This window comes from Chiloscyllium punctatum, chromosome 1, assembly GCF_047496795.1.
Source record: "Chiloscyllium punctatum isolate Juve2018m chromosome 1, sChiPun1.3, whole genome shotgun sequence".
NCBI classification, from domain to species: Eukaryota; Metazoa; Chordata; class Chondrichthyes; order Orectolobiformes; family Hemiscylliidae; genus Chiloscyllium; species Chiloscyllium punctatum.
Window position 1 is genome coordinate 50,985,442 of NC_092739.1, and position 26,044 is coordinate 51,011,485.

Sequence of the window (26,044 nt, forward strand, 5' to 3'; positions counted from 1 at the left end):
TGACTTGTCACCAAATTCAAATTAATGTTGGTAATGAAGAGGGAAAAAGAAAGTCCACGTTTCAGAAGTTGCCAGATCTTTGTGGGCAGCTTTTTTTGATGCCAGCAGTGTGCGTTGTTGATTCTCCTTGACAGCAAAATCTAGACCGTACATTAACCAGTTGTTCATCAATAGACAATAAATTGTATAAGTCATCTAGTGTTTATATAATTGTAACTGCATATGAAGATGATACATAAACACATTACTCAATTAGCTTGATTGTAATGCCAATAATGCCCACAATGTAGCTTCATACTTCATTGCAAAAGGATACTCCATTCTTTAGATCAGTTGTCATTCTTTGTGCATTATCCCTTCCTTCAGCTAAAGCTAGTTCCAGTGTTTTCCAATTATAATCAATAATGTAAATGAAAATACCCCCCAAATTATGAACCCCAATTAAATTTTTCATTTAATTAGCTGCTCATTAACACACACATTTGTAACCAGAAAAATCAACTATCTCTTCTTGCCTTTGTCTGTAATCCTTTTTGAGATGCAGAAGGACTAGTGTTGGGCAAGGTCTGAGTATTAGCTCTTTATAAATCGTTAAAGTGGAGCAGAATACTTAATTTTATACTGCAGCAGCAATCTGGATGACTTTTTCCTGATGCAAGAGTTGTCAAGACTTTGAATGAATGGCTATTTTAAAATCATGTTTTTAATTCAGTGATCAAGATTTAATGAATATGCATGTTTGTTTGCTTTCCATAGCTGCTGGCACATGTCACATGCTAAGATACCAACAAATCCCAGAAAGATTCTAAAGCTACTTAACATGTATTTTCATCAGCATTCCAGTGAAAATCTGGAAGTTATATTTTCTTTGCTCTTGATTTGCAGATAATCCCTATTGAAGGGGAGAAACCTGTGAATGGTGAACCTCAAAAGAAATTTGGAGAAGTCCTTCCTGAAATAATAATTTCAAAGTATGTGTTTTATATTTTAGAATTGGTTTTAATATTTGGTTCGAATTGATTTTTATTAATGAGCAAATATCATTGCTGGGTAATAGTGCTTTTGGCACATTTCACAGGTTAGTTGTAATGCAGGTTTATCTTTAGTATTATTCGATTATAAATAGTGATAGCATTTAGTTACATATAATAATTTTAATTTTAAAGTGCCTTCCATTGAATACAGATCAATGTATATCAAGTGGATTTTTACTTGATATCTTTCACCTTGACTTTGAACTTCAGATTCAGTGCATCTTTCAATGTTTTACCCAGTAATTAGAAGCAATATTCTTCCTCTGTAGTCTTACTATGAATATTGTTCTGCACATTGAGGTTAGCTAGACACACTTCCTGCTGACCATCTAGAATGTGGGTGATTGCTATGTGTCTTGCAAGAGCTGTTCATTACATATTAGATTTGCTTTACTCTGCTTGTTTAGAGGGTTTATTCCACTTGGTAAGCAGATAGACCACTCCATGGGTGCTGAAATCTGGTTTTGTTTTAATGAATATTGTATCCATTTTGACATAAGTAGAAACTCACAGACCAAAAACCACACACACACTTCTTTGAACTGTTCAAAAGAATATACAAGAAATATTTTATAAATAGCAGTAATTGGGTCATTTATGTGGTGTTTAGAATAGTTGAATTTTAGGTGCCTTATACTAAAACCTGAAGGTTTGATAGAAATTTGTTCTTGAGCTTCAGCTATTTGCTTGACATGAACTGTCAATGTGTAGCTTGCCTTATAGGTGAAACCAATTTCAGATCACTGCCACATTTGATGTGGCTCTCCGACAAGTTTAGAGAATGGGATTGGGAAGCACAAGTGGTTGATGTGATTGTGACCATATTTGAGTCAGGAAGATCCAGAACTTTTTTTTTCTTTCATGGCTTCACATGGAACATGTATTTTTAAAGAAAATTTGAAGCTTTATTTTTGGTTGGAAACCAAGTGCCAAAAAATCTTAAGCAGAGGGAGCCTTTTCACATTTGAGGTGAACAGTTCATGAAATACTTCAGGCTCATCAAATAAATCCCAAGGCATGTTTTAGTTAAATGCCCACATGTTTATAAAATGGACTTGTTGAGTTTGACAATGGATGGACATCTGCTTAGCTTCTGTGTAGACAGTCCTATAGTGCAGTTGTATATCATGAATATTACTGAACATTTTGAGGACATATAGCCAAAATGGCACCTGAGTGAACATTAAATTTTTGTGTTTTTTATTCACTGTTGGATATAGGTGTTGCTGGCTGCTCACCATTTATTGCCATCACTTGTTGCTTTTGAGAATGTCATGTTGAATTGCTGCCTTGATTTGCTGCAGTTCTTATAGATTGACCCACAGTATTCTTAGGGAGGGAATTCTAGGATTTTGACTGAGTGACAGTGAAGGAACAGCGATATATTTCCAAGTCAGGATGGTGAGTAGCTTGGAGGGCAACTTGCAGGTGATGGTGTTCCCAGGTTTCTCTTGCCCTTGTCCTTCTTGGTGGAAGTGGTCATCAGGTTGGAAGGTACTGTCTAAGGAACATGGTGAATGTTTACAGCAAATCTTGTAGATAGCACACACTGTTGCTACTGAACATTGGGGATAGAGGGAATGGATGCTTGCGGACGAACAGTCTGTTCTTCTATGACACAATGGTTGCGTTCTTGTGCAACCCCATGTTATAGAAAAATTGCGCTTTAGAAATAGCGCTTAAAACGTTACTGCCAATATAAGTTTTAAAAATTTGCACTTTAGAAACAGCATCCCCAATTCATCAATTGTATTACAGCGTGACGAAACACACATTATAGCAGAACAGCCTGCACTGTCAAATCAAGTAGTGTCCCAGATGGTGTCAAGCTTGAGTGTTGTTGGAGCTCCACCCAGCCAGGCAGATGGGGAGTAATACATCACACTCCTGACTCATGCCTTGTAGATGATGGATGAAAGTGAGGACTGCAGATGCTGGAGATCAGAGTCAAGATTAGAGTAGTGCTGGAAAAGCACAGCTGGTCAGGCAGCATCCGAGGTGCAGGAAAATCGATGTTTCGGGCAAAAGCCCTTCATCAGGAATGACACTGGAAGCCTCTGGGATGGAGAGATAAATGGGATGGAGGTGGGGCTGGAGAAAGGTAGCTAAGAGTGTAATAGGTGGATGGAGGTGGGGATGAAGGTGATATGTCGGAGAGGAGGGTGGAGTGGATAGGTGGGAAGGAAGATTAGCAGGTAAGATTGGCTTGTAGGTAATGGACAGGCTGTGGGGAGTCAAGAAGTACGTTACTCACTGCAGTATTCCTAGCCTCTGACCCGCTCTTGTAGCCACTGTGTTTATGTGGTAGGTTTAGTCGAGTTACTGGTCAATGGTAAACCCCACAGTGATACTGGGGGATTCAGTGATAGTAGCACCATTGAATATCAAGGGACGGTGGTTAGATTGTCTATTATTGATGAACATCATACCCTGGCATTTGAGTGACGTGAATGTTACTTGCCACTTGTCAGCCCAAGCCTGGATATTGTTGAAATCTTGTTGCATTTGAACATGGACTGCTTTAGTATCTGAGGAGTCACAAATAGTGCTGAAAATTGTGTGCAATCATTCGTGAACATTGCATTTCTGCCCTTATGATGGAGGGAAGGTCATTGAGAAAACACCTGTAGGTGGTTGGGCCTAGGACACCTTCTTGAGGAACTCCGACAGAGATGGCCTGGAACTGAGATGACTGACCTCCAACAACCGCAACCATCTTCCTGTGTACTAGGTATGACTCCAACCAGCAGAAGGTTTGCCCCGATACCCATTGATTCCAGTTTTACTAGGGCTTCTTGAAGCAACACTTGATTGAATGCAGCTTTGATGTCCAGGATTGCAACTCTCACCTCACTTTTGGAATTCACTCTTTTGTCCATGTTTGAACCAAGGTTGTAATGAGGTCAGGAGCTGAGTGGTCCTGGCAGAACCCAAAATGAGCTTCAGTGAGCAAGTTATTGTTGGTGCTGCTTGAAAGCACTGTTGATGACACTTTCCATCATTTTACTGATGATCGAGAGTAGACTGATGGGGCGATAACTGATCAGGTTTGGATTTGTCCTGCTTCTTGTTACAGGGCAATTTTCCACATTGTCAGGTAGATGTCTGTGTTGTAACTGTACTGGAATGGTATGATTAAGGAAGTAGCAAGTTCTGGAGTACAAATCTTCAGCATTATTGCTGGAATGTTGACAGAGCCCATAGCCTTTGCAGTATCCAGTGTCTCCAACTGTTTCTTGATACCATGTGGACTGAATCAAAGTGGCTGAAGACTGTTATCTGGAATGCTGGGGACCACACGAGAAGGCCAAGATGAATCATCCACTTGGCACCTCGGGCTGAAGATTGCTGTGAATGATTCAACCGTAGCTTTTGCGCTGATGCACTGGACCCTTGCATTATTGAGGAAGGGGATGTTTGTGGAGCCACCTCATCCAGTGAGTTGGTTAATTGTCTACCACTTTTTAGAACTGGATGTGGAGAACTAAACAGCTTATATCTGATCTGTTGGTTGTAGGATTGTTTAATTTTATCAGTTACTTGCTATTTATGCTGTTTGGTGTGCAAGTAGTTCTGTTTGGCAGCTTCAGCAGGTTATAACCTCATTTTCAGGTCTGCCTGGTGCTGTGTCTAACATATACTCATTCAACCAGGTTGATCCCCTGGACTTATGGTATATGGTGAATATGCTAGGCCATGAGGTTGAAGACAGTCCTGGAATACAATTCTGTTGTTGATGGCCCATAGCCCCTCCGAAATGCCCAATCTTGAGTTACTGTTTGAAGTCTGACCCATTTAGCATGGTGATAGTGCCACACAACATGAAGGAGGTTATTTTCAATGTGAAGGCAGGACCTCCTCTCCACAAGGATTGTGTGGTGGTCATTCTTAATGTACAGATGCATCTGCAGCTGGCAATTTGGTAAGGATAGGTCAAGTATGTTTTTTTCCCTCTTGTTGGTTCCTCAAAACCTACTGTAGGCCCAGTCTAGCAACTATGTCCTTTCGGACCCAACCAGCTTGATGAGTAATGTTTGCTGCCGAGCCACTCTTGGTGAACACTGAAATCCCCTACCTAGAGTACATTTTGTGCCCTTGCCACTCTGTGTTTTCTCCAAATGGAGGACCAATTGATCAGCTCTCTCCCACTGTAAACAGCTGTGCAGCCATCTCTGCAGGGTTTGTCCTGTTCATGGGACAGGATATGTCTAGGGATGGTGATATTAGTTTCTGGGACATCGTAAGGTTTATTCTGTGAATATGACTATGTTGCTTGACTAGTCTGTGATACACATCTCCTAATTTTGGCACTAGTCACCAGATGTTAGGAGGATTTTGCAGGGTTGAAATTGCTGTTGCTGCTTGATAATAATGTTGATGACTCCTTCACTTTATTGATGACTGCGAGTAGACTAATGGAGCAGTAACTGACCAGGTTAGACTTGTCCTGTGCAAAAAAAGCAGGACATAACTGTGCAATTTCCAACATTCAGGTTGTAACTGTACTGGAAGAGTTTCACAAGGGACACGGTAAGTCTTTAGTACTATTGCCAGAATATCGTCAGGGCCCGTAGCTTTGCAGTATCCAATGTCTCCAAACTTCTGACAAGTCTAATCTGGTCAGTTGCTGCCCTATCAGTCTACACTCAGTCATCAATAAAGTGATGGAAGGAGTCATCAACATTGTTATCAAGCAGCAACAGCAATAGCAATAACCTGTTCACTGATATCCAGTTTGGGTTCTGCCAGGACCACTCAGCTCCTGACCTAATTACAGCCTTGGTTCAAGTATGGACGAAAGAGCTGAATTCCAGAGGTGAGATGTGAGTGATAATCTTTAACTTCAAGGCTGCATTTGACAGAGTGTGGCATCAAGAGAGCCCTAGCAAAACTAGAATCAAGGGACAAAGTCTCCTCTGGTTTGAGTCATACCTGGCACAACTAACCGATCATGGGAAAATTGTTGTGATTGTTGGAAGTCAGTCATCTCAGCTCCAAGACATTTCTGCAGGAGTTCCTCAGAGTATTGTCTTGGACCCAAGCGTCTACAGTTACTCAATCAAAGACTTTCCCTCCATCGTAAGGTCAGAAATGGGGATGATCGCTAATGTTTGCCCAATATTCAGTGCCATTCACAATGACTCTGATACTAAAACAACCTTGTTCTACTGCAACAAATCCTGGTATATATCCAGCTTGGGTTGAAAAGTGTCAAATAATATTTATACCGCACATGCCAAGCAATGTCCGTCTCTAGTGGAGACAATCTATCCACCGCTACTCAATATTCAATTATGTTAACATCATTGAATTCCTCCACTATAAAAGTCTTGGGGATTACCATTGACTATTAATTCAACTGGACATGCCACGGAAAAACAGTGGCTGCAAAAGCAGGTCAGAGAGTAGAAAGACTTATCTGGATGGGTGCAGCTCTAATAACATTCGAAGCTTGACAACATCCAGGATCAAACAGTCTGTGTGATTGGCACCACATCCACAAGCATCCAATTCCTCCACCATTGACACTGAGCAGCATTGTGTACTACCTTCAGATGCACTGTTGAAATTCACCATCCAAATCCATTTTCATCTAGAAGGGTAAGGGCACCAGATACATGGCAATGCTACCACCTCCAAGTTTCCTTTCAAGCCACTCACCACTCTGATTTAGAAATATCTTGCCATTCCTTCACTGTCACTGAGTCAAAATCCTGGAAATACCTCCTAACGGTAGTGTGGGAGTACATACAGAACACAGTCTGCAGCTACCACCACCCCAAGGACAATTAGGGACGGGCAACAAATGTTGACTCAGCCAGCGATGCCCATGTCCCACAAGTGAATTTTTTATAAAAGGTAGCCTGGATTCATGACACACTGCATTGCTGGACAACAGTTTAGAAGCCATGTCATTTAGTGTCAATAGAATTGTTGTTTTGATATTTTCACCAACAATAATTCTAATTTGAAAAATATTTACCATCCTCTAGACAATTAAGTCAGCTGAGTGAAGAAAGTGAAAACTGCACAACTGGATTTATTTCCTTGTATTCGTAAGTGGACTTATTTAGATTTGAGTTTTCTTCTGAATTTTGAGTATATTGTTACTGGCTACAATAGCATTAGTATCTGTTAATGCTATAGGTGTTTCTTTCACATGGTCACGTCAAAATGATAGCATTGGCCTTTTAGCTCACTTTAAGCTGATTTACAAGACCTCCCTCTTGGATTATCTCTGATAAAGCTACTATATGGAAAATGTTCTGAGTAAGAATCTGAGCATCACCATTTGTCATTTGTCAGAGATGGGCCTTACTTTTAGGAGTTTGATGTCAGACTTTTGCATCTAGTTAATAATTGATTTCTATGTCAAAGGTTTAGTAATTATGATTATGGTTGCATGTTAATGAATACTTAACTGCCAGAGAGTACTGTGTCCACTTTGGCAACTGAGAAAAATAAAACTCCTCCTGATTTTCCCAAAATTTTAGCATAAATACCAACAAAAATGAAATGTATATTTCTGTAAAGTTGATTAACTCATGAAATCGTATGACAGAGAGGGCCGTTCAGCCTATCATGCTTTTGATTAATTGAAAGTTATCCAGTTGAAATTCTATCTCTAAATTAAAAGTTTCTAACTTTTGCAAGTCTGGTTTACTTGTATTTTCCACAGCACATATTCACTCATTTCAAAATGTTTACCGTATATACTCGAGTAGGGTCATAGTGATGTACAACACGGAAACAGACCCTTCGGTCCAACTCGTCCATGCTGACCAGATATCCCAACCCAATCTAGTCCTACCTGCCAGCACCTGGCCTGTATCCCTCCAAATCCTTCCTATTCATATAGCCATCCAGATCCTTTTAAATGTTGCAATTGTACTAGCCTCCACCACTTCCTCTGACAGCTCATTCCATATACATACCACTCTCTGTGAGAAAGTGTTGCCTCTTAGGTCTCTCTTATATCTTTCCCCTCTCACCCGAAACCCATGTCCTCTAGTTCTGGACTCCCCACCCCAGGGAAAAGACTTACTCTATTTATCCTATCCATGCCCCTCATGATTTTATAAACCTCTATAAGGTCACCCCTCCACCTCCGATGCTCCAAGGAAAACAGCCCCAGCCTGTACAGCCCCTCCCTATAGCTCAAATCGTCCAACCCTGGCATCATGCTTGTAAATCTTTTCTGAACCCTTTCAAGTTTCATAATATCCTTCCGATAGGAAGGAGACCGGAATTGCACACGATATTCCAAAAGTGGCCTAACCGATGTCCTGTACAGCCACGACGTGACCTCCCAACTCTATAATCAATATTCTGACCAAAAAAGGAAAACATACTAAATGCTGTCTTCACTATCCTATTGACCTGCGACTCCACTTTCATGGAGCTATGAACCTGCACTCCAAGGTCTCTTTGTTCAGCAACACTCCCTCGGACCTTGCCATTAAGTGTAGAAATTCTGCTAAGATTTGCTTTCCCAAAATGCAGCCCCTCGCATTTATCTAAATTAAATTCTATCTGCCACTCTTCAGCCCATTGGCCCATCTGATCAAGATCCCGTTGTAATCTGAGGTAACCTTTGCTGTCCACTACACCTCTAATTTTGGTGTCGCCTGCAAACTTATTACATCCAAATAATTTATATAAATGATGAAAAGTAGTGGACCTAGCACAGATTCTTGTGGTACCCCACTGGTCACAGGATAATCCAAGATGAAGGATGGGATAAAGTATTTTAGATATTAGAGTTGATTTCCTCTAATTCTAGGAGCAGCAATTACTGTTTTGTAGTAAAACTCGAGTTTTTTGACTACTTTTTACAGTTAGATTTATGGGGTGGACTACTACATGGATACTACTTTTGAGGGGCTGAAATTCATGCCTGTCAAGATTCATACAGTATCATTAGCAGAAGCCCAAATGATCTGTAAACGAATGACAAAAAATAATTATGGTAATTATGAAAACCCGGAGCAGAACCCAACAGCTCACTGACTGGAAGACTGGGAGCGAAACAGAACAACCAGCAGACTGGAAAGCTGGAGTGTGACGTGCACACTGACTCATAAGCATTGATCTGTTATCTGTGAAGAACTAGAGTCACCTTTTACATGGGATACATGGAAAATTCCAGGTTATTTGACCAAAAATAGGGGGTCGACATTTATGAGATCAACCATTAATCGGGTATATATGGTAATAGTCGAGGCTATGAACAAATTGACTTGATAAATGCATTTTAAAAATCTTGGGCCTAAAATTCCACAGCTGTCTTGCTACTTCCCAGCCAAGCTCCCCTTTGGCAGAATGATGGGACCCATATATGAGGATGTGGATGTGTAGAGCTCAGTGGGCAGAGAGGCTTTTTTATTCATTCAAGGGATTAGGGTGTTACTGATTGGGCCAGCATTTATTGCCTATCTCTAATTGCCCAGAAAGCAGTTAAGAGTCAACCATGTAGGCCAGACCACGTAAGGTTGGCAGATTTCCTTCCCTAAAGGGTGAGCCAAATGGGTTTTTCTGACAATTGACAACAGGTATATAGTCATCATTCAGCTCTTAATTCCAGATTTTTATTGAATTTAAATTCCACCATCTGCTATGACAGGATTCGAACCCAGATCCCCAAAACATTACCTGGGTCTCTGGATGAAGAGTCCAACAGTAATACCACTAGATTGTCATCTTCCCTAAATATGCTACTATTTTGTTCTTGGAACTAAATGGCAACCATCATGGGGATTCAGAATACATGATTAATCTGAATCCCAAAGATTTCCACATTTTGGGAAGCAGCAGCTTTGGAATTGATCCTGTCATTCTAGGACAATCAGGAACAAGAACATCCTGATCTTGGACAGAGAGGCTAAAGTTTGTGTTGTAATCCCAGTCATTGCACGTATTTTGGAAATACCTTTGTGTCTTCATGTTGTGGATTAGACAAAAAAAAACTCACTGTATGTATCTGGGTTTATTAATTTGCCTCATGTTAAGTAGTTTTTAAATTATTGTTTTGTAGTGTGCATTGTGTAAAAGACTCTTATCCTCTGGAGTTACTTAAAGCTTGGGACAAGTATAATCAAACCAAGTCTTCAGAAAATGACCGTCCAGGTGAGAATTTTAACAGCACACTTTGAGAATATGACTGTCTATTATTCACAAAAAATAATTTTTTTCAGCACAATTGGGATAATTGAGATGCACTTTTCCCAAGTTTGGGTCAGATACATATAGCTAATGTTTTGATGTTTAAAATTTGCATGCAGCAAGAAAGTGAGAACCAAGTTGTATTGGGATTGTTTTGGTCACTTGCATAAGAATTCTTAAAGATAAAATACAGAACAAGAATACAATAGATGATGGCCTAGTGGTAATGCCACCAAACTATTATTCCAAAGACCCAGGGAATGTTCTGAGGACCAGGGTTTGAATCCTATCATGGCAGATAGTGGAATTTGTATTTGTTAATAACCTGGAAATAGGTGTCTAATGATAACCATGAAACTATTGCTGATTGTCTTTCAGAGAAGGAAATCTGCCATCTTTACCTGATCTGGCTTACATGTGACTCCAAATCCAGCAATGTGGTTGAGTCTTAACTTACCTCTGGGCAATTAGGAATGGGCAGAACTACTGTCTTATTTAGTCCACATCCTATGAATGAAGTTTAAAAATATCAATCAGACAGTCATGTCCATTTTTCAAATAAAGAGATCGACAAATGTGGGAGGGGAATCTGTTCTACAGTTACTCTTCTTCCACACTATCTGTTGATACCCTGCTTTAAAAAATTCTAATTTCCTTCCGTACCATTGCCAGAGAACAAATGTTTGATCGGAAAGATTGGGATGATATTGGTCCTGGCTGTATTGGGTGCAAAGTAGGCGTTAAATGCCCCAATTTCATGGTCTTCTGTACTCCAGAGGCCTCTGGAACATTGATTCTCTATAATGGGCACTAGGCTCTGTTTTACTAAAGGAGCTAACAAATGCTTTAGAGCTCCTCTGAGAAATTAAGATATCCTGAAAAGAGCAGGCACTAGGTTCTGCTAAGGCTTTTCATGTGGTTTTAGCTATGAGCTAACTTTTAAATTGTGATTCAAAAGAAAGATATATAGTGTGGTCCTCAGTGATCCCGACACCTATTACTGGCTCAGGATCACCTGGGATATTAGATGACGTGTGTTACCATTGAAACAAACACCTTGTATTGGACCCTGACAATGGATGAAATGGGTTTCAATGTGTAACAGACTGAACATCTTACTTAAATTAATAAAAAAAAAACTGAGGCCTAATTTAGGTGAAGATTAAGCTTTTTGGCTAGGATAGTGCTTTAAGTGCACTACTGTTTTTGCAATGAAAATCAGTTAACATGTAATCCCCGAAATTAACAGAAATTGATTGACCTTCTTTCTAAAATTTATTTGGAATGGCATGCCACTATTTTGAATATCCGCCACGAATTTCTCTCAAGGCCTTTACACCGTTTAGTGTAATTGGCTTTTCTATTATTAATTTCTAGTTACTTTCAGTAAGTGCAGGGATAATTCTTGAAATTTCTTTTTTTAAAAAAAGTCTCTTTCAGGGTTCTACCTTGCATTTAATTGTTTCCATTTTATTGATGTGGAAATATAAATGTGCTGCATCATCAATGTTTCTTTTTAAGGGATGGGTGTCCCTCTCTTTTTGGCCGCCTTGTTAAACTGGACAGGTGACAAATAAACATGGTTTTTTTTTTAAAAGAAAAATGTGATTCGAGGTTAGTGATTCATCAACCAGCCTCTCCATGGATATATTCTCAATGGTGTTGCTTCTTTCTCAATGTTCTGAAATCAGATACTAGAGATACTGAGAAATTTTAGTTGCATTGAGAAAATCCATTGTTAAAGAAACAAAGTAATATGAATTAATGATAATGGGAGATATAGACAACAATCAAAGTCTCTTCTCTTCACTTGCTACCAGAATTGTGCTGCAGTTACTTTGAGTATTCTTTTCTCATTATTCAATAAAATAGTCTACATTTGACTGTACTTAAAATCAAAAACTTGTGATTGACTCTGGTTGAAATATAGCTCAAAAGTTTAGTTGTTTTGTAAAATCTCCAGATTTTTGAAATCTCTAATCAATAAATAAAGCATATTTTCTCCTTACTAGATGCATCATTCAAAGAGCAACTTTACATCATTTTTGAATTTGAAAATGGCGGTAATGATCTCGAAAGTATGCATACAAAGGTAACTTTTTAAATTATTTTCACAATTACACAACTCCCCTTTCTATCAAATTTATTGAACCATCAAACTGTTCCTGCAGATACCTTCTCTTGAATCAGCAAGAAGTATACTGCAACAAGTAACTGCATCCTTGGCTGTTGCTGAAAAAGCTTTAAATTTTGAACACAGGTAAGGAAGGAAAGCAGAATTTTTCAATTTCCTTTTCATAAAGAAAGGCTTTGTTCTATATAGGGCTTTTCAATACCACTGGATCTGTCAAACCATTTCATTTTCTATCTGAGGTAGTACTACTTGAAGTGTAGTCAAACATAATTAATTACTTAATAATAAATTCTATGCTTGCCAGTTTCAGGGACTCCTTTAATATTTAAAGATCTGTTTGTTCAGAAGGGGCATGCTTCAGATTTGTGACCCAGTTGAATGTATAGATTGAGCAGTATGATGTGCCTGGATTTTCACAGTAAGACCATTGTGGACCAACCAAAAGTAAACTAAGTGAATTGGTCCTAGGATTTTATTTTCATTCACTAATAGGATACAGACAGTGCTGGTAGGGCCAGCATTTATTGATAGTTCCGAGTTGCCGTTGAGAAGGTACTGTGGTGAGTTGCCTTCTCGAATGACTGCAGTCTATGTACTGTAGGTAGTTCCACAGTAGTATTAGGGAGGGAATTCCAGGGTTAGATTCAATAGCTCTGAACCAGTGGTGATATATTTCCAAATCCAGGATGGTAAGTGTCTTGGAGGGGAGTGTTGGTCCCATTTATCTGCTACCCTTGTCCTACTAGATGGCAGTAGTTGCAGGTTTGGAAGGTACTGGTTTAGAGTGTCCTGGCAAATTTCTGCAATGCAAGTATATCTTGTAGATTGTACACACTGTTGCTACTGAGTATCAGTGGATGGAGGAATAGATATTTGTGGATGTGGTGCTAATCAAGTGGACTGTTTTGTCTTGGATGGCATCACATAGAGGGTTGTGAATCTTTGAATTGTCTACCTCAGAATTCGAGATACTCCACTGTTGAATACATTTAAGACTGAGATTGACAGATCTTGATTAGATCCCCTACAGTATGAAAACAGCCCAACCCTCCGAAGAATAACATACCCGGACCCTTTCCGCTAACCTATATTTATCTCGACTAATGCACTTAACACTAAGGTGCATTTACCATGCCTAATGCACCTAACACTATAGGCAATTGAGCATGGCCAATTCACCTGACCTGCACATCTTTGGATTGTGGGAGAACCCGGAGGAAATCTACGCAGACACTGGGCGAATGTGCAAACTCCACGCGCGGTCACCCAAGGTGGGAATCGAACCTGGGTCCCTGGTGCTGTGAAGCTGCAGTGCTAACCACTGAGTCACCCCAAATGAATCAAGGGAAATGGACAATTGGTTAGTGTGATGAAGCCAAAGATCAGCTGAGATTGTACTGAATAGCAGAGCAGGCTCAATAAGCTATATAGTCTACTCTTTTTTTTTCCCTAGATGAGAGCATGATTTTATTTAGCTGGTATAAATTCCTTCAATTCTTTTGGAATGTGCTGAAGGCCTGTGTGTATTTGTGCTTGAGCCTCTCCCCCCACCTTTCAGGGGAAAGGTAAGGAAACAGATAGTTGTGAAGTAATGGGTAGTCATATAGTTCATTATGCATAAAACATCAACACAAAACAGTGTATGTCTGAAAATGTTAGAGTATGTTTCATTTACTGATAAAACAGCAGATCAAATGGAAATTCATACTACTACAAGTTATGATCATCTCATAGGCCAGTATCATATCTTACACTAAAACATGAGATGTTGCTTGTATCTCTTGAACATAATTATTGGGAACTATACTTTAAAAGAAATTGGCCTTGTTAGATCATTGTTGCAAAATCATATGTTTTAGTGCCTCTGTTACCTGATCACTTGAGATATTGGGGAAATGCTGTTGCTCGTTTTTGATATTATTGACATTGTTCTCTGTAGCTTAGCTGGCCTTCAATTGAAGATTTTGAGAATTGGTGTAATGAATGTGGTATAAAACTATTGAAGGGCTAATTTTCTACTGATTTTTTTAAAAATTACCCTTTGGATGATTGCTTACGTAAACCATTCTCAAATGAAGAGAATGAATCAAACTGAAAATAGGTATTTAATTCTGTAACTGATGTTAATATTGAAATTGCTGGAACTTTGTTCATTTTATAAGCAGAAAATAAAATTGGATAATTTTGAGGGGGAAATACAATGGCACAGGACTTCCACCTGACACTTTTCCCAGCCATTCAAGTTTAAAATCCTGTGACAATGCTTAGAATATTTGAATCCGATGGACCCCAACTGTGGAAGCAATGCCTCATGAGGTAGAAATTTGGTGCCTAATAAAAGAGAAGTTTTTTTTAATTTTGCCAACAAGTCAGGTGGTTGGACAAATACCCAACATTTTGGATTACAATTTGTTGAAGCTGTATAACTGGAAACCTCTCACATCTGGTCTCTGCCTCAAATTATTCCCAGAAATAATGACATTGAAATCGATCCTCTTCTGCCCAGAAATGCTGTTTGCTGTGCATTTTTCCGTTTAGAATCTGCTGTTTTTTTGAAAAAAAAGTCTTTATCTGGGATTTTGTTCAAATTCATTTTCAGAGACTTGCACTGGGGAAATGTTCTTGTCAAGAAAACTGCCATCAAACAAATTGAATACAAATTGTGTGGGAAGACATTCAACATTGACACTCATGGATTTGTGACTAATATTATTGATTATACACTGTCAAGAATGGGAACAGGTTAGTAATATCATCCATACATTTTAATAAAGTTAATTGTTTTAAACCATTTGCCTCATCAAAAGATCTGCATTTTTAAAAAAAATCTGCATACACATTGTGGTGCAGTGCTGGATCTAATACTCATGTAAGAAAAAAGAGAATTCTTCATATAACAAGAATAGCAGTAGGTCAAATGCCCTCATCAACCTTTTTTGTCACTCAGAGATTACGGGTTGACCTGTGACCAAGCTCCGCATACCTGCCTTTGTCAAAATCATCTTCTATACTTCAATTAACAGAAATCTTTCAACGTCCAATGCTTAAAATAATCAATTCAACCAGCATCAATTACTGTGAAAAATTGTTCCACGTGTCTTTTATACTGGGTGTAATAATTTTGATAGTATGTCTATTCTGTGACACTTGTGAAAAATCCATTTATCATCAACCACACTGCAACTGAGCATCAGTGGGAGGAGAGAATAGATGTTTGTGGCTGTGGTGCTAATCAAATGGACTGCCACACTACCTCATCAACACTGTTTATCAAAGCATTTAAAAAAGTTAGTCAAACACAATTTTCCTTTTTACATATCCACTTTAACTTTCTTTTATTAGCCCACACTTTTCCAATTCCTAATTAATTTTGTCCCAGATTATTGTCACAAAAATAAAGTATCCACACCACTAACCTTTTGGCTATCTGACAAATGGTTGCCTCAGTTACCTCTCTACTTTTTAAATACCACTATAACATCCTCAGATCTCTAATGCTTTAGCACCACTTGAAGATTGTGAACAGAGCCACTTTAAGAGGCTTGGATTGAAACAGCATTTTGCAGGTAGATACAGAGGGATTTACAGCCAGTTAAGTACTTTTTGAAGTGTAGCCATTTGTCCTGTAGTAAAATCGGCTATAAATCCGCATTCAGCAAACTCTCTAGCCAGCAGTGAAATAATTGACAATAATGTTTTAGTGTTTAACAACTAATAAATGTTACCCAGTATAATTGGGGGAACTCCACTGAAACATTTTAAATAGTGCCATGCATCTTTTACATCCTCCAGGTGGAACAGATGGCCTAATTGTTTACTATCCTATATGAAAGATGCCATCTCTGGTGTATTAAGAGTAACTTGAAAGCTGTAATGGTATTGTCAAGTTTGAAACATCACCCCAAGCTTTTGTTTGTGATTTATCCAAATATTTTATCTCAATCATTGCACTGCAATGACATCCACATATCTATTACTCACTACATTTAATGCACTAATATAATTTGCTCTCTCCAGATGATATTGTACACTTTTGTGATCTTTTCTCTGAGGATAGTTTCTTTTGCGGACAAGGAGATTACCAATTTGACATATACAGAAAAATGAAGAAGGAAAATTTGTGAGTAATTGCAAGTTTTTAACAATTTTTTTTCATAGAGTACATCCACATTATGAAATGTCATATAACATAATAGCACTTGCAGAGGGAGCATTGAGGCACTTGAGGCTACCAAATGGTGATGCATATTTTGATAACTAATGTATGCACTCTTTGGGGTAATTTCAATAGGGTTTGGTGAGCATTGTTGGATATTAAAAATATCTGTTCCTTTGTCAGCAGCTGGCACAGGTTGTTAGTTTGTGATTAGACTCAACATTAGAATGGTGCTGGAAAATCACAGGTCAGGCAGCGTCCGAGGAGCAGGAAAATCGATGTTTTGAGCAAAAACCCTTCCTCAGGAATGAAGCTGGGAGCCTCTGGAGTGGAGAGATAAATGGGAATGGGGTGGAGCTGGGGGGAAGGTAGATATATTTCCCTCTTCACCTCTATCTGCTTTCTGTAAAGACCATTCCCTCTGCGACCATCTGGTTATGTCCACGCCCCCTAGCAGCCCACCCTCACCTCCTAGCATCTTCCCCTGCCACCTCGGGAATTGCAAAACCTGTGTCCACACCACCACCTCCCCTCCATCCAAGGCCCCAAAGGAGCCTTCCACATCCATCAAAGCTTCACCTGCACTTCCACACGTCACTTACCGTATCCGTTGCTCCTGATGTGGTCTCCTCTACATTGGGGAGACTGGCCCCCTACTCGCAGAGCGCTTCAGAGAACATCTCTGGGACACCTGCACAGATCAACCCCACCGTCTAGTGGCCGAGCATTTCAAATCCCTCTCCCACTCTGCTGAGGACATGCAGGTCCTGGGCCTCCTCCACTGCCACTCCCTCACCACCCGACGCCTTGAGGAAGAACATTTCATCTTCTGCCTCAGAACCTTCAACCCCATGGTATCAATGTGGACTTCACCAGTTTCCTCATTTTCCCTCCCTCCACTTTACCCCAGTTCCAACCTTCCAGCTCAGCACTGTCCTCAGGACCTGTCCCACCTGTTAATCTTCCTTCCTACCGATCTGCTTCAGCCTCCTCTCTGACCTATCACCTTCACTCCCACCTCCATCCACTTATTGCATTCTCAGCTACCTTTCCCTCAGCCCCACTCCCCTCCCATTTATGTCTCTACCCCCGAGGCTCCCAGCCACCTTTCTAATGAAAGCCTTTTGCCAGAAATGTTGATTTTCCTGCTCCTTGGGTGCTGCCTGACCCTGCTGTGCTTTTCCAGTACTACTCTAATCTAGACTCTAAGCTCCAGCATCTGCAGTCCTCACTTTTGCCTGTTAGTTTGTAATGCCTTTTTAGTTTCCTTGTGAGTCTGTTTGTAATTGAAACTTACATACACAAAAGAAATTCTTAATTTTTATTAAGAATTTGTTTCAGTCTGAAATATTGCTTTGGGCCATGATGTTACCAGAAGTCCCATTTTTACAATATAATTTCTAATAATTTAAATCCATGTGTGAGCATGTTACACTTGTTATATAATATACGTATAGAGGTTAATAGATTTTTAAACCCCTGCTTGAGCATAGATCTTAAAGGGATGCTGTACAAGGATTTGAAGTATTGAAATGTGAACTTCACAGAAAAATGTGTCTTTTCTGTTTTTCATAAATGGATATCAAATTAATGTTGCAATTGACATTGCCATGGTGAAATAGCCAAAATATTTTATGGAATAATTAAAGTACACTTGCTATCATTATTGATCTTTTAAGTTGTCGAAAGGAATACAAATCTTGAAGATTCACAATGTTGCTATTTTTAAAAGACATATTTCTCTTTTGTGGTTTTTTAAAATAAAACTGAATATTTATTTCTCTTTTGTTTCTCAGTAACAACTGGGCAGAATATAATCCACACACAAATGTGTTATGGTTGCATTACTTGGCTGACAAAATGTTAAGCATGCAGTACAAGAAAAGAAACACCAAAGCACACAGGATACTTAAAGAAACCTTTAAGGAGTTCATGCAAGAATGTCTAGAGTATCAGTGTGCTGCAGATGTATTAACATCAGCTCAATTGTTTCAAAATAGCTAAAATATTCTGTCTTTCTCAGACTTGTAAATAAATTTCCATGACCTTTAAAGCAGTGATTTTATAAATATTGTAAAATATCATGTAATGTATTGTTTAAATAAAATTGTGTAAAATGATGGCTTCTATCTATAGATAAAATCTGGTATTAATGTTTATTTCCAAAGCAAAATTTCATTCTACTAAATATGACCTTTCAAACAGCTTGCAATTGATTTTCAATTATTTTCCTTTTTGGCACATATAAAAAGCGGAGTACTATTAATAGCATTGGAAACAATCTGTATGCCAGTAGAACATGAGATAAGACAAAAATGCTTTGAGCCATTTCTATTATTTATTAGCCTGAGTCAGTCATTTCTTCACCCTGAGCCAAAAATTGTGGGTTCAATATTCACACCAGAAACCTGAGCTCATACCCAAGTTGATGCTCAAGTACAAGACTTCAAAAGAATTCCATTGTTTGGGACTGTTGGTCTTTAGGTTAGATGTTACGCTTTAGTTTTGGTGGATATTTAAGTCTCTGAGGAAATTTTCCCAGTATTTGTCATTAGTCATTCAGTTCACTTTTGGGCTCTGGCATGCAGTATGATTTGTGTTCCAAATAACCCTCTTTTAGGTTCAGAGGAATTAATTTCTCGTGAAACACTTGGAAGATATTAACTTTTTAAATTGCTTACCAAATACCTGCTGCTCTTGTTATTCTAGTTGGTTGAGCTTATGGGTTTGCAAGAGTCTGCCAAAGAAGCCTTGATATGTTACTGTGGGTGCAGAGAGTTGATGAATGGCTTGCTAATCAAACAGACTACATTGCTGTGGGGAGTATTGAGCTTCTTAAATCTTGCAGCTGCATCCATTCAGGAAAGTGGGCAATATCCATCCTACTCCTTTTGGAGAGGCCTTTGGTTGGGAGTTGGGTCCTCTCATCATCACATACCATTCCTTTGGAATGTTTTAATATTAGATCATCTTATGTGATATGGAACTGAAAAATGCAATCATCAATAGATAGCATGAATTCTCACCTTGTGGAAAAAGTCAATTGAATGCCAGCATGAATTTACAAAAGGGAAATCAGCCATGACAAATCTACTGAAATACTTAGAGGATGTAACTAGTAGAGTTGATAAGGGGAGCTAATGGGTGTGATTAATTTAGACTTTCAGAAAGCTTTTGACAAAGTCCCATATGAGATATTAATTTGTAAAATAAAACATGGGATTGGGTGTAGTGTATTTTGATGAACTTAAAAAATGGTTTGTAGACAGGAAATAGTTGGAATAAATGGGTCTTTTTCTGAATGACAGGCAGTGATTAATGGGGTACTGCTGAGATTAGAGCTGAAAATGTGTTGCTGGAAAAGCACAGCAGGTCAGGCAGCATCCAAGGAACAGGAGAATCGACGTTTCGGGCATAAGCCCTTCTTCAGGAATGAGGAAAGTGTGTCCAGCAGGCTAAGATAAAAGGTAGGGAGGAGGGACTTGGGGGAGGGGTGTTGGAAATGTGATAGGTCAAGGGAGGTCAAGGTGATGGTGATAGGCTGTAGTGGGGTGGGGGGGGGCGGAGAGGTCAGGAAGAAGATTGCAGGTTAGGAAGGCGGTGCTGAGTTCGAGGGATTTGACTGAGACAAAGTGGGGGGAGGGGAAATGAGGAAACTGGAGAAATCGGAGTTCATCCCTTGTAGTTGGGGGGTTCCTAGGTGGAAGTTGAGGCGCTCTTCCTCCAACCGTCATGTTGCTATGGTCTGGCGCTGGAGGAGTCCAAGGATCTGCATGTCCTTAGTGGAATGGGAGGGGGAGTTGAAGTGTTGGGCTACGGGGTGGTTGGGTTGGTTGGTCCGGGTGTCCGAGAGGTGTTCTCTGAAACGTTCCGCAAGTAGGCGGCCTGTCTCCCCAATATAGAGGAGACCACATCGGGTGCAGCGGATGCAATAGATGATGTGTGTGGAGGCGCAGGTGAATTTGTGGCGGATATAGAAGTGTCCCTTGGGGCCTTGGAGGGAAGTGGGGGGGGGGGGGGTGCAGGGGAGGTATGGGCGCAAGTTTTGTATTTCTTGGAGTTGCAGTGGAAGGTGCCGGCAGTGGAGGTTGGGTTAGTGGGGGTGTGTGGACCTGACGAGGGAGTCACGGAGGGGGTGGTCTTTTCGGAACGCTGATAGGGGAGGGGAGGGAAATATGTCCCTGGTGGTGGGGTCCATCTCTAGCTGAGATTACTACTAGTACCCCAACAATAATGATTTAGAATAGGGAATTAAATGTAATATCTCAATTTGCAAATGACAACTTAGTGGAAGGGTGAGGTAGGAGGAAGATGCAAAGATGTTTGTGTGATTTGGACAGGCTGTGATTGGCTAAATGCACGACAGATGCTATATAATATAGAAAAATGTGAACTTATTTCCAACCACCCCCCCTGCCATCGCCCTCACTTTGTGACAAAAATAGCAAGGCAGATTATTTGAACAGCTATAAATTAAGAGGTGGGGGGGGGGGGGGAAAGAAGAGAAATGTTCAAACAAACCTGGTGCCTTTCTGCACAAGCCACTGAAACTAAGTATGCAGGTGCAGCAGGCAGTAAAGAAAGGGAACTGTATGTTGGCCTTCATACTGAGAGGATTTGACTACAGGACCTTGGCTGTCTTGATGCAATTAAACAGGACATTGGTGAGGCCACATTTGTTGTATCTTATGTAGTTTTTGTCAGCTTATCTGAGGAAGGATGTTCTTGCTGCAGCAAAGGTTTACCAAGTTGATTCTTGGGATGACAGGACTGACACTTGAGTAGAAATCGAGTTACTTAGGATTGTACTTACTAGAGTTTAGAAGAATGAGGGGGAACCTTATAGAAATGTGTAAAATTCAAACACGATTGGACAGGTTAGACGTAAGAAGGATGTTCTGGATTTTTGGAAACGTCCAGAATCAGAAGTCTTGCTTTAAGCAAAAGGGGTAAACGGAGGTAAGAAATTTCTTCAGTCGGACAGTGCTGAGCCTGTGGAATTCACTACCATGGGAAGTAGTTGTGGCAATACATTGTTTTCAAGGAGGTGGTCGATAAAGTTCTTGTGACTAAAGGGATCAAGGAATATATGGGTTGGGGGCGGGGGGTCAGGATGAGGGCATTGAGTTCAATAATAAGTCATAATCACGTTGAAAAGCACATTAGATTTGAGGGATTGCATGTGTTCTCCTGCTTCTGTTTCTATGAAGCCGTTGAAAATGGACAACAATCAAAAAACCATGGCTGTGGTGAGCAGATGCTCAAATTCACTCATGGGGATTGCCATTGAGGTGGGGGGTAACCAATCATCCCCATAAGTTGAAAAGGAAGAGGTAAAGAGCCACTCTTCCGATCACAGGCTAATTTTTTCCAATGCTTGCTGCTGATACATTCCCAGCTCCTGAACCTTGGTAAATCTAATGGTGAAAGTACTGGCGATGAATTACTTTACAAATGAACATAATATCTCTACTTAAGGCTGCATTTGTTCAGGAACCATATGAGAAAAGGTACAGTTGATACCATTGTAATGAACACACTGTCAATTGTTACATTCAAACATGTGGTTAAGATCTGAAAACTAGAAATGATAGCTTGGGGCTGAAGTAACTGGCTTTAAATAACCACAACTAACATCTTTATATGGTGGTTATGACTCTCAGCCACTGGAGAGTTTTCTTTCCAATTTTTCCATTGAAGTTTTACTTGGTCTTCTGCTGATGCTGTTAACTATAAAGGTTGAAATTTTGCTGGACTGGGCATTGGAATAAGCAAATGGTCATGGCCAGAAGCTGATCATTGAATATTGAACTATGCCTTTATAGATTTTGATTTAAAATGAATAATTGTACTTTTTTTAAAAATAAAATCGTAATTAACACTATTCTCAATTCTACATAGTGTTCTATCCCTGATTCTGCTACATGGACACTCTGCTCTGCTCTCAGTTCTCAATTGCAATTGCACTGTTGTACAAATTTACATTGAGAGCTCAAAACAAGAACCTTCTGATTCACAAACCATTTACATAGACCATGTCTGGAATTTGTTATTAGTTAAATCATTATTTCATATTAATCATGTTGAGAGTTTATGCTGCAATTTCAAGGAATAAATTATATTTTCTTAAGATTATACTTGGTACACATTCTTGATATGGAATCATCAAAATAATTACATAAATGGTTTAGGGATGTGATTGGTATTGATCTGTATATATCCAGTTCATTTCTGGTATTTGTGCTGTCCTGTCTTAATTTTTAGTTGACTCTGCCCAAAAGAAAATGGTTATTTTAATATTTACAGTGAATAAAGCACATTTACAAACTGTAAAAATAGCACCAGGTTCTCTGGGTGCCAACACAGCAATATTGCGCAAACACAGAAAATTATTAGGAGGAGACCTATCATTGTGCTTCCAGTTGGGATAAATACATCATTACCTGTGGATGATGAGCAGTTATCAACCAGCATAAAAATGTGGGTGGCATGCACTGTACCTCGGAAACAGTCAACACTGGTCCTGAATGCCCAGAAAATTAAGACAAAAGGTGAAGTCTCCATTGGGATTGACCTTAATTATTATTTCTGTTTCCTGGGAGTATACATAGTTGTTACCTCCTCGTACAGGTAAATTTTTCAATCATATTCTGTTCTTACAATTGGTGTTATCTTATAATGAAAGGAAAGATCTTGATACTGATCTTAACAGCATGGTTTTGCATGTTATTTGTTCAATACAGTGAATGTTAATGTCCAAATGAATATATCCTGTCAAATAGCTGTAATCTGCCCATTAGTGATTTCTGTTGGTAAAACTATTTGCTCACAGAGTTGTGTGTTACTTTAATTCCTTGACCCTTTGGCTTATTGTATCCACAACAAATACATGTCCTTATTTTTAGAACTAATGTATTCTCTTATAATTTTGAGATATACAATGCTGAATACCTTTAATCATCATATGGTTAACATTTCTGTTTCAGCACTCAACAATGTTTTAATTTTTGTAGCTATATCTTCACTTACTTTAGAGGTATTCTTCCATTTTCGATCTAAACACCCCTTTAGCGGAAAAGACATTATACCTCTTGCATGTTCTTCTTTAGGATTTGAATTGGCAATTCATGAATCCATTTTGTTTCATAATATAAACTCCTCCAAAAGTTACTGGAACTATACATTACTATATGCTTAACGACTAGTATTCTACAAATCAATTTTTGAGAAGCTGTGAAGCATTTCTTTGATCTCTCATTGAATATTGGCCATTTGACATAGAGAAGATGATAGTGGTCTGCCATTCTGACACTGGAGGGCAGAAACCTTGAATATTGATATTAATGTCTGGGAAGAACCTATTAGCAATCATTCAGATTGGTGGCAACTCCTCTATCTTGCTAAATGAAGATTTGAGTCATGATCTCCTAATGATAAAGCAGGTAATTCACAGAATAGGCAAGAAAAGGAAGCAAACTCTGCATTCTGCACCCCACTGCCTTCCCAATATCCAAAGATTGATGAGCTGAGAATCTACTTATTTAGTCACATTGAGACTAATGGCAGAAACTCCAGCACCCTGAATAGATGACCTTGTATCATTGGGAAGTTAATGACAACAGTAGTAAGTCTCCCAAAATTACTTTTAAATGAATGGCAAAACAGCATATAAAACAACATTTCTTTTAATATAAATAGCTCTAGTGGGACAGCATGCTAATGTTTGCACCAGAGTTTTGAAACATGGTACTTTCCATACAAGTGCCAGAAGACACATTTCCTTTCCTCAGTCAGTTAATCTGGGGATGTACTGAGCAGAGACACATAGGGGGAGGAGTAAAGGTTAGTTAATCCTCACCATGTAGTTTCTTTAAATTGTTCTGAACATCACTGGTACGTCCTTACAAGCATTATGCCTTTACAATCTCTGATAGAATCTGGCAAATGCTAGTTGAGAAGAACATTAAAAAAAGGAAAATAATTTGCAAAATGGGAATAAATAGACATGGAGCTCATTCCTAGAATGAAAAATATTTTGTGAACCATTCTTGTCGCTGAGGATCTTTTCCTTTAGTTTCTTTATTCTTTCCTTTCTCATTTGAAATGCTGTAATGGGAACAGAAAAAAGTTAATTTGCATTGTTGAAAGATTAGATCTGATGCTACATATTTAATCTTTATATTTATTTTATAATGTTATATTTAATATACTTTTGAGGACTTAACACCTTACAAGGCTTTTGAAGTTCTAACAGTATGGAATCTATCGATTTTTTTTCTGGTATGTATTCTCTTAAAAGATGGAATTAGAAAAATAGGTGCAAGCACAGACCATTTAACAGTATTCTCTATTTAAGATTGCAATAAATTCATTAAAGGCTACTATATTCCAATAATGATATTCTAAATTTAATCTGACATTTCCCTTAGATATAAATTGCTAGTCAGCAAAACCTTATTAACTTATTACTAACAATAAATCCAATTTACAGCAAAGAAAAGTACTTTGCTCTCATTTTAAAAAAATATTAAGGTTTTGGTTTAGATTCTTGGAGCTCCTGAAAGGGAGGTTATGGTCTAGTAGTTTCATCACTAGACTACTAATCCAGAGACTCAGGGACCGGAGGGCAAAGCCTTAGAGTAAAGGGAAGACCATGTAGAATATAGGTAATGAGAAACTTCTTCAGCCAGAGAGCGAATCTATGGACTGCAGTGGCACAGAAAGCTATGGAGGCCAGGTCATTGAGTACATTTAAGACTGAGATAGATAGATTCGAGTATGAAGGGGATCAAGGATTATGGGGAGAAGGCAGGAGAATGGGATTGAGAAACTCATCAGCCATGATTGAATGACAAAGCAGACTTGATGGGCTGAATGGCCTAATTTCTGCTCCTCTGTCTTATGGTCTAATATTCTGGGGACCTCTGTTTGAAACCTATCCTGGCAGATGTTAGATTTTGAATTCAATAAAAATATGGAATTAAGAGCTGAACGACGTCCAAGAAATCATTGTAGACAACACATTAGGGTCACTAATGTTGCTTAGAGAAAGAAAGTGCCATCCTTAGCTGGTCTGGCCTATATGTGACTCCAAACCACAGCAATGTGGTTGATTCTTAACTGATCTCTGGGCAATTAGGGATGGGCAATACATACTGGCCTAGCCAGCAAACCAACATTCCCATGAATCAATTTTTAAAAACATTACAAGTGGTATAAGTCTCTCTATAGTTTCTTGTAATTGTTCCCTTATCTACAGATATTGCATCTGGAATGTTTTGAATATCCACACTTTGAAATCACAGTAATTCATGTTAATTTCTCCATTACACCTTTAAAAATTCTCTGGATAAAAGTACTGAAAAGACTGTGTATAGTTATTGTTCATCCTTAATGATCTTGGAGGTGGTGATAGAATGGACATCTTGCAGAATTTTTATGGTCCTTGCTAATGCTCCTACAAAGGTTTTGCATTATTATTTATAAGTTAAAAGACTTTTGCAAAAGTAACCTTGATCAGTTGCAGCATTGTATCCTTAGGATTTACATACCACAGCC

The 26,044-nt window shown here is 39.0% G+C and overlaps 2 protein-coding genes across 15 annotated transcripts in view; one reads left to right on the plus strand and one right to left on the minus strand.

The window, feature by feature from the left end:
* The window catches only part of haspin (histone H3 associated protein kinase), a 67,683-nt gene extending 47,203 nt beyond the window's left edge, over positions 1–20,480 (plus strand). For 4 of the 5 annotated variants that reach the window (XM_072559243.1, XM_072559410.1, XM_072559589.1 and 1 more), the window contains exons 8-15: positions 886–971; positions 7,028–7,090; positions 10,069–10,160; positions 12,209–12,288; positions 12,368–12,456; positions 14,930–15,072; positions 16,348–16,450; positions 18,283–20,480. In XM_072559243.1, coding sequence (XP_072415344.1) covers positions 886–971; positions 7,028–7,090; positions 10,069–10,160; positions 12,209–12,288; positions 12,368–12,456; positions 14,930–15,072; positions 16,348–16,450; positions 18,283–18,490 — 864 coding nt within the window. In that variant the 3' untranslated portion in view covers positions 18,491–20,480. The remainder of the gene's footprint in view (positions 1–885; positions 972–7,027; positions 7,091–10,068; positions 10,161–12,208; positions 12,289–12,367; positions 12,457–14,929; positions 15,073–16,347; positions 16,451–18,282) is intronic. The other variant, XM_072559499.1, reaches the window with a different exon arrangement.
* A 25-nt stretch (positions 20,481–20,505) lies between these two features.
* The window catches only part of LOC140464516 (protein FAM184B-like), a 199,330-nt gene continuing 193,791 nt past the window's right edge, over positions 20,506–26,044 (minus strand). For all 10 annotated transcript variants that reach the window (XM_072560568.1, XM_072560480.1, XM_072559903.1 and 7 more), the window contains one exon: positions 20,506–24,592. In XM_072560568.1, coding sequence (XP_072416669.1) covers positions 24,505–24,592 — 88 coding nt within the window. In that variant the 3' untranslated portion in view covers positions 20,506–24,504. The remainder of the gene's footprint in view (positions 24,593–26,044) is intronic.